At 46.5% G+C, this 15,521-nt stretch overlaps 1 protein-coding gene across 8 annotated transcripts in view; it reads right to left on the bottom strand.

Moving 5' to 3' along the window:
• The window catches only part of RSU1 (Ras suppressor protein 1), a 363,740-nt gene that overhangs the window by 296,038 nt on the left and 52,181 nt on the right, over nt 1-15,521 (bottom strand). For all 8 annotated transcript variants that reach the window (XR_004525414.2, XR_004525413.2, XR_004525412.2 and 5 more), the window contains 3 exons: nt 8,756-8,874; nt 6,802-6,884; nt 6,415-6,529 (listed from right to left, as the gene is read on the bottom strand). Coding sequence is in view for 5 of the 8 variants with exons in the window: in XM_019933503.3 (XP_019789062.1) it covers nt 6,415-6,529; nt 6,802-6,884; nt 8,756-8,874 (317 nt within the window). In the remaining 3 variants the exon portion in view is untranslated. The remainder of the gene's footprint in view (nt 1-6,414; nt 6,530-6,801; nt 6,885-8,755; nt 8,875-15,521) is intronic.

Below are 15,521 nucleotides of genomic sequence, written 5' to 3' on the forward strand. Positions count from 1 at the left end.
CACAGCCTTTCTTTTATCCAACTCATCACAGTGTGTTGGAGACTGGCTTTTGGACTTTCTCAGCCATTGCCTCTCACCAAGTACTCAGCCTCTAAACAGTCAACGTTTAATAGTATAAAAATCCAGTGTGTGTGTGTGTGTGTGTGTGTGTGTGTGTGTGTGTGTGTGTGTGTGTGTGTGTGTGTGTGTGTGTGTGTGTGTGTGTGTGTATTATTCTTTTAATCCTCACATCAATACTATGAGAAGGGACTACTCTTACCCTCATTCTACAGGAGGCATGGAGGGTAAAATGACTTGTCCACAATCGCAGAGCAAGGAACTGGGAGAGTGAGATTTGAACCGAAGCCTGGTGATGAGATGAACTATAACCTACTACAGAAATTAAAACATGTCTAAACCCTCTGGGTAAGATAACTGGCAACCGACAGAGTGGCAATAACACGAAGCCGTAAGACACGTATCATCAGAGACTTAATTGACCAAAAAGAGCATTCTGTGTTTCCTTCTCTCCTGCCACAGGAGAGGAGGTATTTTTCTTTAGCTTCTCAACATTATTAAGAAAAGGATTAACAGGTGTAACGGGAAGGACTTGAGATGGGTGCCCCCCCTCTTTCTTAAGTCTGTTCACCCTGGAGAACACAATTACAAGGAAACTCACAACTCATGACACCACTTACTCTCTGAATGGGATTAATATTTGCTTCTACTCTTCACAAATATGCTAGAAACAATACCATAAGCTTCTCATATTTCTGTAATACAAACTGCTTTTGATTCGTGGTGCAGAGAGTAGAGACTAAGCCAGCAAGGCCCAGGTATGTGCAGCAACGCACGCATCCCTTCCGTACGCTGTGAAAATTGCTGCAGGTAAGGTTCTGACATCCAGAAACACTGCTTTGTTGCATGCCTGGCTGACCAACACGACTTCCTTCTCCAAAGGCAATTAATTATCTGGTTGACACATGCAGGAGGAGAGGTCCCAGGACTGTCTAGAAGCCAAGAAACCAGAAATGACTCCACCATGTGCAAGGAACGGAATCCTGGAAAACTTAGCAAGGAGAGACCGGGTAAAGACATACACTTCACATCTTCAGCTCGTAAGACTCAGAAGTCTCACATGTGAGTGAGAAAATACAAGATCGGAACAGAATCTACTGCTCGCGGAGCCGCCGCCTCTGAGATCACCGTTAGGCTGTCTACCTGGGGGCTTTATCTGCTGCTCTGAGGACCGGTCAGGCTGTCTGTCCCCCCTCATCCCCCACCAACGCAGGCCTTGTCTCCACTGCACTGATGACTTCTTCCGCTCATTAAAAGGGGCTGACACTTCACTTAGTCACCATGCTGCTCTTTACTGATAGAAAGAGAGACGGGCTGGTCCGAAAGACTTCAGGATTCAGGCAGGCTCAGCAGAAGATGCCAATCCTGTCTGTTTCACCCCTTCACTGGCAGAGTTAGCTGCACGTGTCAGGAAAAAATTTCTCCTACGAAGCCAAAACGTTCTCACTGCATTAACAGTGGGCAGGCCACAGTCCCTGACCTGGCCACAGAGACTGGCCTAAGAGCCAGCCCGACCCCTGAAGGTCCCTGATCCTTCCTTCTGGCTTTGGGGTTTAGGAACCAGGGAGCTTCACGGCTCTATCTTCTGCCCTCTACGGTCACGTCCCAGGGACCCCATCCAACCTGTGGCATTGTGTTTATGTTGACGATGCTCACAGCTGTGCCGCCAGACCTCTCTTCTGAACTGCAGATTCTAACCTCCAGTTGCCTTCTTGATTCGATATCCAAAAAGCGTCTCAAACTGAAGGTGCCCAGAGCTCAGCTCACGACCAGCTCCCGTCCTCCAACTCCCTAAGCCACCCTTCCCACCATCGTCCCCGTCCTTCCCGTTCCCTCAAACCTCAGTCACTCTGCGCTCTATCCCCCTCATGCAAATCGACAGTTCCCACTAGATTTGCCTCTGAAACACACCCAGACCCTAACCATTGCCGCCACCTGGATGAAAGCGGAAGGGCTGCCTTCCTTCTGGAGGCTTCAGGGGCTCCTGCAGCTTCCGGAGGCTGCCCACAGCCCTCAGCTCACGGCCCCTTCCACACCCGACTCCAGCCTCGTGATTCCGTCATCACACCCGCTGCTGTCCCTGGCCCTCTCGCCTCCCTCTTCCGAGGGCCCCTCACCATTACGCCAGGCTCACCTGGGGAACCCAGGATAATCTCCCCACCTCAAGATGCGACCTTGCGTTGGCAAAGTCCCTTTACCATGCAAACTAGCCTGTTCCCAGATTCCAGTGATGGAGGGGGGAGGGCATCATTCGGCCTTTACCAGAGCATCTCACTCGGTGCCCTTACAGTCCCAGGCCGTCGGGTCCCCACTTCCTGCCTAAGCCCCCCTCTTGCAACTCTCCCCGTCACTCACTCAGCTCCAGCCACACTAGTCTTGGCGCTGTTCCTCAACACACAAGCCCATCTCAGGACTTCTGCACCGGCCTTTCCCTCTACCCGGAAAGGCCCCTCCCTGCCTTAGGTCTCTGGCTAAATGACACCAACTTACGACGGGGCTTTCTTTACCGACACCCAATAATAGAGTAACGCCCCCCCCCTCCCATTTAAACACTCTCTTCCATTCTTATTTTTTCCCCAGGGCATTTAACATTATCTCTTATGCTTTCTATCTATCCATCCATCCGTCCGTCCATCCTCCCTCCCCCACTAAAATGTCATAAGGGGTGTTTTGTCTCTTGTTGTATAACCCCCCGAAATAAAACATGAAGTAGGGACTCAGTAAACAGCGGCTGGATAAGTGAATTCTACATTACTGGAAAAGTTTGTTTCCTTGGAAACAAAACCTGGCCTAAAGTAGGAACTTAATTACATTTGAACAAATGAGGAAATGGATGGGTAAATGACAGACCCACATTATATCTAATTTTCTACAGGTATACCGATTAACATAAAATCAAGTGATTTACTGTTTAGGAACCAGACGTAACAGTTAAAGTAACTTATTCAAGGATGTACAACGAAAAAAAGTAATACAATTACGTATTAAAACTCCAACCCAGCCTCTGACTTTATTTTGCAGTGTCCCTGAATGTTCTTAGATCTGACAAGTCAGAATTCATCCAGATTCCCTTGCTTGCTTCAAACCTTACCAACAAGGTTTCAAGTTAATAAACTCCAAATTTACTTTCCGAGGAAATTCCACAGAAGTCTCAAAAGCATTTACCTTGTTTATTCAGATATATAAAAAGTGAACATACAGGGGAGAGAGCGTCATCCACCCTTTAAAACACATCCAGAAGCGACCCTGCTGTAGGGACAGATTATAAGAAGCTTCAAGTCCACAGTCCCTAGCACTGCTCGGCCGCCAGCCAGGGCAGCTCCAAACGACCACCTTGGGTACCAGGTACACAGACAAACGAAGACATTCCTACGGCAGCTGGGTGGTTACCAGGGGGACAGAACCAGAGCAACAATGCAGCTGGCTTGGAACGGAAGAGCAGAACAGCAATTCCTTCCGCAGAGGTCACCTCCTCTGCACTGGGCCAAGGGTTATTCTGGCCTTGCTGCCCACACACCTGCACAGCCAGCCATACAAGCTGCCACACTGAACCTCCTCTCCTTCTGCCAGCATCTGGGGAAGCGAGCAGGTGTTGTGCTCCGTTCACACTTGGAATCTGCTTTCTAGGAATCCTCTCACTGGCACACAGATGGGAAGGAGTGAGCCACAGTGGTTAGGAACACGGACCTGCAAAAGGGGCTGTCAGGATTCAAGTCTTGCCTCCGTGACTCACTGTGTCCCTATGGACACGTCACCAACCCTTTCTAAGCCTTAGTTTCCTCACCTCTAAAAAGCCCACTTACTGTTCTTAGGACACTTACTGGAGACAATGCAGGAAAAGCACTTAACACAGTGCCCTGGCACACGAGGCCTTAATACATATTCCTATAATAGCTATTATTATAGTACTATCTATTATAGTATTCTTGACTTAAAAAAAAAATCACTGTTCAAAAATAATACACCTGTCTTCATCTTAGATAGGGGTTTACCATTTATTTCCAGCTAAGTGTTTGCCTGCAGTTTGGGAAGAGTGCCACCAGGCAGATGCTGAGACGAAGCTTTTCCAGGTAAGGCTAGCAAAAATGAACTCATTTAAAGACTTTCTCCTCAATTCTAGTCCTGAATTAAAAATATATATAATTTGGCCTTGGAGAGCATAACAGAAATGTTAGAGAAATGTGACTACGTGCAGTACGTAAATAGGAAGACCAATGTGAAATTTAAAAATAGAAAGGTACACAGGTATGTGGAGGTTCAACTAGGTATTTTTCTACCAAATTATTAGCGGATAGAAATCACTGATTAATCCAATGCCCTACACCGCCTCACTGTTTGAAAAATGAAATAAAACAAAACGCACATTTTTTTTTCATTTCTCCTCGTCACACTAATCAAGGACGCATGTCAGAAGCGCTAAGTGAATTTTATCAAATTACACAAGAATTGGTCTCACCCGTGGAGATCTGACTCAGTACACTGGGGAGGGAGCAGGTATCTATATTCTGCAAAAGCTCCCCAGGAATTACTAGTGCCAACACCTATGGCTGGCCAATCACTGCCTACAATCTCTCTTTTGGCAAGAAGGTTTTTTGCCATCGTAAACCTCTTCTCTTGATCCCATAGCCTGCTCCTTAAGCAGGACTGGATGACCCATAACTCAGTGAAGAGACGGACGGTGCCGAGTTACTCTGCAGCCCTTAAAATCAGTACAAATTCAAGACCTTTTACAGCAACAAAGGAGCTACAGAAGATGGGGATGCAGGGATGAAACTCTGTGTTTGTTCCGTGGAACCGGGTGAATGCTTTCCCCTTCAGACTAATGCAGCTCAGCAGAGCTTTCTGTCCCACGGAAATGTTCTATATCTGCATTTTCCTGTAAGGAAGCCACAAGCCACGTGTGGCTACTGAACCCTTGACGTGTGACTCACAGCTTCCAAACCGGACAGCCCAGCTCTGGACAGAAGCCCAACTCAGCCCGCTTGTAGCCTTCCCAGCACCTTGCTATCTGAGGTCCCTGTTTCATGAACTCACTCAGTACTTACCCCTTGAGAAGTTACCTCATTCCTAGCACGTGGGAGGTGCTGGGGACATAGCAGGGAACACAGATAAACCCCCTCTCTCATGGAGCTCACCACCTGGTTTATAATAACTGCCCTCTTTAAGAGCACCAGACTCATTTGAGGTACTTCCTCAAAGAAGGCTGGGTCAAATGTGTTTTGAAAAATTGTGTTATTTTGCAGATATAGAGAATAGCCTTGTGGTTACCAAGGGGAGGGCGGGGAAGGAATGGGAGTGTGGGATTAGTAGCTGCAAACTAGTATCTATAGGACGGATAAACAACAAGGTCCTACCGTAGAGCACAGGGAACTATATTCACTATTCTGTGACAAACCATAATGGAAAAGAATATGAAAAAGAAGATACCTGTCTATCTATTTATCTATCTCTATACATGTGTATAACTGAGTCACTTTGCTGTATAGCAGAAATTAACACAATATTGTAAATCAACTCTACTTCAGTAAAAGTTAATAAATAAATAAATAAAATTGTTTTCTTTTGGAGCAAAAAAGCAAACAGTCATAGTCTGAGAAGCAATACAGTTCCACGTACTGAAGAAATGGGAGGATACCCAGAGTCTCCACGAGAAAAGAGAGAACTCGTGAAACTTTTCCAGAAGGGCGGCATAACCTCAGTAAACAGAATAACTGGTTTGGACGTTATTTCCAAGGAAGGCCACAAGGTCACCCAGAGCCATGTGAAGGACCAGAGTACGAAGATTCAGGGGCCGTGGCGGTAGGCCCGAGGAGCTCCCAGCTAGAACGTCATTTAGCCAATCCCACTGGAGATGGCGTCAGGAGAGAACCCAATTCATGACTGCAAATGGTATCTTTAAGCAGCTGTCATAAACACTTTCATTATTTGGTAAAAGTTTTCAAGGGATTAAAATAAAAAATTAACAGATCCCCCCCAAAAATAAGAGTGATGGTTAGATTTTTTTTTTTTTTTTAAAAAGCCATCATCGCCACTGGTAAAGGAGGAGCCCTGGGTAAGACCATTACTACTCATCCCAGGCTCCTTCCACGGCACCAGGCAGGCAGCCGAGCTGGGTCATCTTCCATCAGCAGTTTCAAGACACTGGGAGCTACAGCCGCTCAACAGAGCATCGGGGCAGGACAAACGCGGAACAGCTAAACTCTGGTCAATGACAAATGCTACTAGGAAGGATCAGAACTGGGTGCCTCGGTGGAGGGTTTGTGCTGAGAAGAGGAGACAGGGGTTTTCAGGGCTGCTGCACTGGGATCATTATTATTAATTAAAGCCGGAACTCGGACCATTCATCAGCCACCTTACCTAGTTCCGGGGGCAGAACAGTCAGACGGTTCCCCTGAATGTGGAGCTCCTTGAGCTGAGTAAGCTCCCCGATTTCCTTAGGCAGCGAGATCAGGTCATTATCCCTAAGGCTGAGCTAAACAGAAGAGAAACAAGCGGTTGTCAAGACAATTTTCACGTGAAGAGGCGCTCGACAGAAACTCTCTCCTCGCCCCTGCCCTCTCTTCTTCGAAGGCTCAGTCCTTCCAATTTATTTACAAGTGTCTGCAGACATGCAAGAAAACGGTCTCAGGGGGTAGTGGTTTTATTCCAAAATAAACCGCACTCTGGCTCAAATTGCCTTGATTCCACCCCTACAAGGGCTGCAGGAGCGAAGTGATTTTCTAAGAATTTAGATAAATTACTTACTATCTGCAACTTTGTGAGTTTCCCAATATCAGGCGGCAGGATTTCAAAATCGTTGTCACTTAGATAGAGTGCGCGCAGGGTGGCTGCAAGTTAAACAGCGATATATAAGCAGGGTGGCACGGAACCCGACCGTTAGAGGTCTGATCGATACAAGGGAGTCAGCTTTGATTAATAACCCTGGCGTGGTGAAAAGCCTGTGACACACCTAGGGCTCGGGATAATAACAAGCGGGTCAAACTTAGATTTACGGCCTTATTGTGCAGCTGGTGCGTTCAGGAAAACATCTATATCCAGGAGGACTGAGGAAATTAACGATGTATGGGCACCAGCGGTTTCTGGCACAGGGTTTCAATATGCTTTCGGAAAAGGTAACTATTTTTCTTCGATTACTTCCGATTCACGTGTATGCCTCGATCTGCATCCACAGTGACACCAAGAAAACCACTGTGTCGCTTCATCAATGCTTGGGGCCAGAGGGCTCGTGCGTGTGAACAGAGCTAGGTCTAAACATAAATAAATAACCAAAAGGCTGTCTGGTGATGGAGGCCAAAACCACCGTACACTGTTTCTATCATCAGACTAATTATCACTACTTGTTTCTACAGCCTTAAACACAAAAATAAATGAAGACGAAGGCGTTAAAATAATGAAGTGGAGGGCTTCCCTGGTGGCACAGTGGTTGAGAGTCCGCCTGCCGATGCAGGGGACACGGGTTCGTGCCCCGGTCCGGGAGGATCCCACGTGCCGCGCAGCGGCTGGGCCCGTGAGCCATGGCCGCTGAGCCTGCGCGTCCGGAGCCTGTGCTCTGCAACGGGAGAGGCCACGGCGGTGAGAGGCCCGCGTACCGCAAAAAAAAAAAAACAAAAAAAATAATGAAGTGGAGTTTAAAAATAGAGAAAACCCTAACGTAGGCATCATATCGGTAATCAGAAATTTGTTCACGATATTATACACTGATACCAGTCCCCAAACTACTGAAGGCAAAAATCCTAAGGCACGTTCTTATCCTTAACCAAAAGGGAAAAGTACAATCAGATGTATGTTGAATTTGTTTACAGGTATTCAATTACATTCTAATGTCTTAAAATTCGACAGAACTGTATGTTAATATACATAAGAAAAACAATTTCTTCCATGGCCCAAGAAAACATGTTAAAGTTGGTTTCACGTGCTTGACAAAGTCTGGGATAAAGGATATACATAAGGTAAAAAATGAAACATTAAAGACTAACTCAGCAAAGTCAGAATTTCTCGAGGCCAGCTTGTCACTATTTGGAGAGGCAGAACATTTACCTAAAGACAGCAACTCTTTCCTAAAGAGTTCACGAGTCCTCGGGAAAACCAGTTTTTTCCTATTTTTCACAAGCATCTGCAGCAAGAAATGCGTTTGCGTATAAAAGGATAAAGTGTGTTCATATGTGACTAACAATTTCTTAATGTCTGATGGTATGCTATAGACAAAATAGACTACGTCAATAAAAACACTTCTTAAAAGGCTTAAACAAGAATCCTGGCTAGAAATGTTTAAGATTCTGTTAGTGGTTTATTAATAGATATTTTTATAAATAACTGATTGGAATATCTTTGGGCAAAAAGCCTACAAAGAGTTAACAGCAATACAGGAAGAAGACACACATTACGTCTTTTACATGCTCTTTAAAAAGAAAGTCAAGTTCTCTTAGCTAAATGTGAGACTTGATCTCATTTAGGTAAAAATCTCTCTCAGAAAGTTAATATGACATTACCAAGTCCACTTGAGTGCAATGGTGTCAGATCACGATATATCAAGTATACATACTGCTGAGCTATGAGGGAATATTCAAAGGAATCTGAAGGGGGAAAAAATGTATCTGTCCAATAATTTCTCTTGGAGTTTGGGCCCTGGCAAATAAATTTCCCATTTAGAACGCAAAGGACCATTTTAAGGAGATTTATAGAATTAAAAGTTTCTTACTCAGGTAGAAGAAGTTTCCGGGGAGAGAATTTTCATTCAAGTTGTTATAAGTCAAATCAAGGACCTCCAGAGCTGGGAGCGATCCAAATCCTCGAGGCAGAGTGTTGAGTCTATTCATGCTGTTGTTAGGGGGAAAAAAATGCAAGACGTCACACACAAAACGTGTATTTATACAGACTACTCCAATCACCTCTGTGTCACGGGCCTAAGAGCCGCACGTGAGAGGCTCAAAGCTCAGAAGACTGCCATAATTCCATCCGCTTTACGTGATTTTAACCAGCCTAGTAATTCTAGTCAGAGAATCCACACGTTCAGGAAACATGTGAAAATGTCTTAGTTGTCACTTTCTCCAAAGGTGATGCTCAATCACAGTTTTACACAGAAAATTAGAACATCACAACATATCCATCCTTCTAGAGGAAGACTTCCTTACGAATGAAGCAATAATAGGACCTCAAAAGGTGCATATGATTAGTTCTGGCAGTTTTCTGGTGGCATCTTTAGGATTCTCTATGTATAGTATCATGTCATCTGCAAACAGTGACAGTTTTACTTCTTCTTTTCCAATTTGTGTTCTTTTTATTTCTTTTTCTTCTCTGACTGCCATGGCTAGGACTTCCAAAACTATGTTGAATAATAGTGGTGAGGGTGGACATCCTTGTCTTATTCCTGATCTTAGTGGAAATGCTTTCAGTTTTTCACGATTGAGAATGATGCTTGCTGTGGGTTTGTCATATGTGGCCTTTATTATGTTGAGGTAGGCTCCCTCTTTGCCCATTTTCTGGAGAGTTTTTATCATAAATGGGCGTTGAATTTTTTCAAAAGCTTTTTCTGCATCTATTGAGATGATCATATGGTCTGTATTCCTTAATTTGTTAATATGGTGTATCACGTTGATTTGCATATACTGAAGAATCCTTGCATCCCTGGGATAAATCCTACCTGATCATGGTGTATGATCCTTTTCATGTGCTATTGGATTCTATTTGCTAGTATTTTGTTCAGGATTTTTACATCTATGTTCATCAGTGATATTGGTGGATAAAGAAGATGTGGCACATGTATACAGTGGAATACTACTCAGCCGAAAGAAGAAATGAAACTGAGTTATTTGTAGTGAGGTGGAGGGACCTAGAGTCTGTCATACAGAGCGAAGTCAGAAAGAGAAAAACAAATACTGTATGCTAACACATACATATGGAATCTAAAACGAAAATGTTACTGATGAACCTAGTTGCAGGGCAGGAATAAAGAGGTAGACATAGGAAATGGACTTGAGGACATGGGGTGGGAGGGCGAAGCTGGGGCGAAGTGAGAGTAGCATCAACATATATACACTACCGAACGTAAAACAGTTGGCTGGTGGGAAGCAGCCGCATAGCACAGGGAGATGAGCCCAGTGCTTTGCGATGACCTAGAGGGGTGGGATAGGGAGGGTGGGAGGGAGGCTCAAGAGGGAGGGGATACGGGGACATGTGTATGCATATGGCTGATTCGCTTTGCTGTGCAACAGAAACTAACACAGTATTGTGAAGCAATTATACTCCAGTAAAGATCTATTTTAAAAAAAAAAAAGGGCTTCCCTGGTGGCACAGTGGTTAAGAATCCGCCTGCCAATGCACAGGACACGAGTTCGAAGATCCCACATGCCAGGGAGCAACTAAGCCCGTGCGCCCCAACTACTGAGCCTGTGCTCTGGAGTCCGCGAGCCACAACTACTGAAGCCCATGTGCCACAACTACTGAAGCCAGCGCGCCTAGAGCCTGTGCTCCGCAACAAGAGAAGCCACCGCACCGCAACGAAGAGCAGCCCCCACTCGCCACAACTAGAGAAAGCCCATGTGCAGCAACGGAGACCCAATGCAGCCAAAAATAAATAAATTTATATACATATAAAAAAGATACATGTGAAGCCTCATAGTTTTCACACTTCTGCTTCATTTGCTTTCATGTATTCCTCTCAATGGGAGACACACCCCCCCGCAAAAAATCACTTTTTTTTTGTTTGTTTTGCAACTACTAATAGTAGTTCAAAATCATCTCTAATTAGAATCAAGGTTGCCAGGGACTGGGGGAGGGGGGTGGGGAGCTGTTTAATGGGTACAGAGCTTCAGTTTGGCAAGATGAGAAACTTCCAGAGATTGGCGGCACAGCAATGTGAATATATTTAATGCTTCTGAATCATACACTTAAAATAGTTAAAATGGTGTATTTTATGTTATGTGCATTTTATCACAATGGAAAGTTTTTAAATATATGTATACACTCCAATGAAAGCTAAGGAAAGCTAAGGAAAATATTTTCCTATTAATGTTGTACTTTCTTCAAGACTCTTATTTTTCTTAATGTGGTTCTCTTTGAACACACTGAAAACCCAATTTAAAAAAAACCTTTTTTTAAATCTAATAAGGCTGACAAATATTGAAAGGTGGGAGGGACTGTGACACTAAAAATAATTCTAGACACCAATGCTTCTCACATGAGGTACAACCCTGTTCACACCCACCAACCAGGCCTCCGAAGAAATAGCTGATAGCAGAGAAAGAAACCTAGAAAAAAGCGATGTCCACCTCTTGATGGGTATAAAACCTTAGGCTAGCTTTACAGTTAGCAAAATAACCTCCACTACAATTTACTATACTGCTAACCACTAATATTTTCTATGAATTCACAATCTGTGAAGCACACTTATGTCAAGTGCTTCACCTGGGTCTTCAGAACTATCATGGAATGTCGGCAGGACAGTACTTATAATGATCTTGGAATTCTGTGATTAAGTCACAGGTTAAGACAGGTTAAGTACCAAGGAGCCCTGACTCTACCGATGAGAATGACAGGTATCTGAGAGCACCCAGCACTCGTGGAGGCCAAGGCACCCCTAATCCCTGGACCCCGATGTGAGGATGCTGAGTAAACGGAAGGAGAAGAATCAGAGACAGTGAGAAAGGCACAGAAGTACACATCGGGCGCTTCTTTCTTTAAGCCTTGCTCTAAGTTACCCACTTTTGAAAACGACCAATAAAGTTTTTCTTTCCAAACACAGAAATACACTTCTGAAACATAAGGTGCAGGAAATCCACGCTTAGACTTTCTTAGCGGGAAGAGGCATCTCACCAAAAAGAGAGCGCTCTTGCCCAATCTCCAGCCTAGAGCGAGCCTGAGCCTGTCCCCCTCTCTGGGTGGCAAGAATCGACTAAACAGCAGGTTCTCTTTCTCCTTGAGCGAGAAACCAATCCCCCCAACCTGTCAGGAACTCAGCAGAGCCCCTGTGCAGTCGGCAGCAGTGACAGCAGTGGGCCCGCTAACCCGGAGGGCAGAAAGGAAGCCCTAACTTAAATGCCTCAGAAGGCCTGGAAGCAGAGTCGGTTCCACTGCCAGCAATGCCAGGAGCGCAGGACCTGTTCCTCTAGACACCAGCACACACACAGCGACCGGACAGCCCGGTCCCTGACACTGTCAGGGGAGGCACTGTCATGCACTGCCTACCCCGAAGGGGGCGCTCACGTCCATCTCCAGCTACACATGGGAGCTGCCTTTTTCTTTTTCAATTTTTATTGGAGTCTAGTTGATTTATAATGTTGTGTCAGTTTCTGCTATACAGCAAAGTGCATCAGTCATGCATCTACATATGTCCCCTCTTTTTTAGATCCTTTTCCCATATCGGTCACTACAGAGTATTGAGTGGAATTCCCTGTGCTCTACAGTAAGTAGGTCCTTATTAGTTATCGATTTTATATAGAGTAGTGTGTCTATGTCCGTCCCAGTCTCCCAAATGTATCGCTCCCCCTGGGAGCTGCCTCTTTTCAGGGCATCCCTCTGAGAGCTCTAGCACTCAAGGTTGCCCTGAGAGGTGACAGCAAGGGGAGAGGAAAAACACAGCTGGGATGGAGGTCCAGCTCCAGCTCTTGCGGGCTGGGTGGCCTTGGGGAACTTATTCGGCTTCTCTGAGACCCAATTTGCTCAACTCTGAGAGGAGGGGAGCGATACCCTCCCAGCAGGACTTCCAGGAGAGGAGAGAGAAGACATGGGAAGCCCCTGATGCAATTCCTGGCTCCCAAGTAGGTTCTCAAGAAACGACGGCTATAACTACAACTAGTTCTCAGGAAGTTTGAGAGAAATTTTGATCCCGCCTCCAAGAGGCGAGCTCACCTGAGGAGACCGTGGAGTGCCTGAACCATCAAGGATGGTTTCCCCATCTGCTTAATTTCCAATCGATTCAGGTGTTAAAGATAAAGCTGCTTAGGACTCAACCACGCCCAATGGTTTAAGTTCTCCCGTTTGCAGGTGAGCATCTTCCAAATGCTTATGGAAATGGGAAGACACCCACGTACAGTGGAGAACTTTATAAAACCGGAGAGTCAGAGGCTGTTTGGCATCCTTTCTCTTTCCTCCTCAAAAGCTACAGGAAGACCTATACGAGCACTCCCCTTTTGGAACACTCTGATCTCCAGAGGTCCTCTGGGGCTTCTCCTGATTCAATAAAACCTTCTTGCCTGAAAGGCAAGTATTTTTCTCTCCTCCACAGATGACGTGCTCACATACTTAGCCAAAGAAACAAACAAACAGAAAAAACAAACGCACGAACACTGAACACTGTGCTTAGTGAAAACTTTTACGTCTTCACGAGATAAGCTTCACCATCTCACTAGGTCAAAAGTTATTCCAGAATAGCTGGCACGATGCTCCTGCCGTGAGGTCATCCCCGAAATGATGATCAACTTGGACCCTATGCAGCTTTACACTGTTTGTCAAATAACTCAGCACAATGAATGACACTGCAAGAATGAAGAGCATAATTCAACTTTCCGCTCTTTATTCAGATGGCCTAAAAATCCTTTCCAGTTTTTTGCGGTATGCGGGCCTCTCACTGTTGTGGCCTCTCCCGTTGCGGAGCACAGGCTCCGGACGCGCAGGCTCAGCGGCCATGGCTCACAGGTCCAGCCGCTCCGCGGCATGTGGGATCCTCCTGGACCGGGGCACGAACCCGTGTCCTCTGCATCGGCAGGCGGACTCTCAACCACTGCGCCACCAGGAAGCCCCCCTTTCCAGTTTCGAGATCATCAGAATAAATAGCAAATAGGATATAAAACTTTAAAATCAACTTCTGGTTGAACGCACAGTTTGGATCATGCCTATACGTGGCCTAACTGCTCTGCTGTAGTAGGGCCACCTGTGTGTAGGTTTTTTTTATTATTATTCTGGTTGTTTATTCTAAGGAGTCCTCTGTGCCTTGCCTTAACCAGGGGTATGTAGGTATAATTGTTCATGCCATTCGAGGACAGAAGTATCATTTGTGGAAACTCATCTTAATTCCTTTCCCAGAGAACTAAGAGTTGCGTTCAAACTCTGACAACCCCATCTGCGTAGCTACGTACTTAAACACAGAAAGTGCTACACAATCAGCAAATCACCAGGAGCCAAAAATGCAAACAGCTCCAAAGACGACAAGGAGGCAACTCAGATGTGATTGATAAAAAAGGGAAAGTTCGGGCTTCCCTGGTGGCGCAGTGGTTGAGGGTCCGCCTGCGGATGCAGGGGACGCGGGTTCGTGCCCCGGTCAGGGAAGATCCCACATGCCGCGGATCGGCTGGGCCCGTGAGCCATGGCCGCTGAGCCTGCGCGTCCAGAGCCTGTGCTCCGCAACGGGAGAGGCCACAACAGTGAGAGGCTCGCGTACCGCAAAAAAAAAGGAAAGTTTACAACTCTGTCCTGAGGCGTCCTGAACCCAGCCAATCAAAACCTGTGCTCATTATCTCCCCCTCAAAGCTGTCTCCACCCATCCCTCTATATCAGCTATCCCATCCCATCCCATCCCATCCCATCCCATCCCATCCGTACAGCCTCATCGATTTTACCACTGCTATCTATTTTTCATATAAAATCCCTCCCCCGCCTTCACTGTCCCTGCCCTAGTTCACCAGGAACGCTAACCTGGCAGCCTCACAGGTCTCCTCTAACCTCTCCTCCGCGTGATCTTCATACGAAAATCATCTCACCTCGTCTCACGCCCGCCGCTTCCCTGTGCACACTCCCCAACGGCAGGGCGAGACCAGAACTCCTTCATCTGACACACACGCCCTCCACTAGCACTCAACTCCCTGCCACTACAGACATTTATTTCTCTACAGGCTGTTTCCCCAACTGTGACATACGCTCCCTGAGGGCTGGACAGCCAGCACCTGAACGGCTCCTGGCACAGAGCAGAGAGCTCAAGACGCGCTCATGGAACACACAGCAGACCCGTGTGCTTCTCTGCCTGGCCTCACCTCCCACCTCACCTCCCCCCGCCTCACCCTTCACACTCAGCGACCCCACGCAACTCGCAGCTCCTGGAGCGGAAGTCCTGCTTGCAGTCGGAGACATCGTGCCCTCCTTGTGAGTCTTCTCAGCCTTGAGTCTCGGCTCCAACACGACCCCCTGCAGGAACCCTTCCGAGAATCTCACCTGAAGGCTAACGTGCCCCCTGTCGCTCTCTCCGACTGCCACACTCAGCGAGCCAGCTGCACCCCGGCCCTGCTCATCGACAGCCGCTCTGCCTCCATCCTGAAGGCCAGGGACTGTGACTTTCACCGCCGATCCCCAAACAAACAAGGCTCCTGATGCAGAAAAGGCAATGACAGGGCTTCCCTGGTGGCACGGTGGTTAAGAACCCGCCTGCCAGTGCAGGGGACATGGGTTCGAGCCCTGGTCCGGGAAGATCTCACGTGCCAGGGAGCAACTACGCCCGTGCACCACAACTGCTGAAGTCCACGCACCGCAACTACTGA

This window comes from Tursiops truncatus, chromosome 2, assembly GCF_011762595.2.
Source record: "Tursiops truncatus isolate mTurTru1 chromosome 2, mTurTru1.mat.Y, whole genome shotgun sequence".
Lineage (NCBI taxonomy): Eukaryota > Metazoa > Chordata > Mammalia > Artiodactyla > Delphinidae > Tursiops > Tursiops truncatus.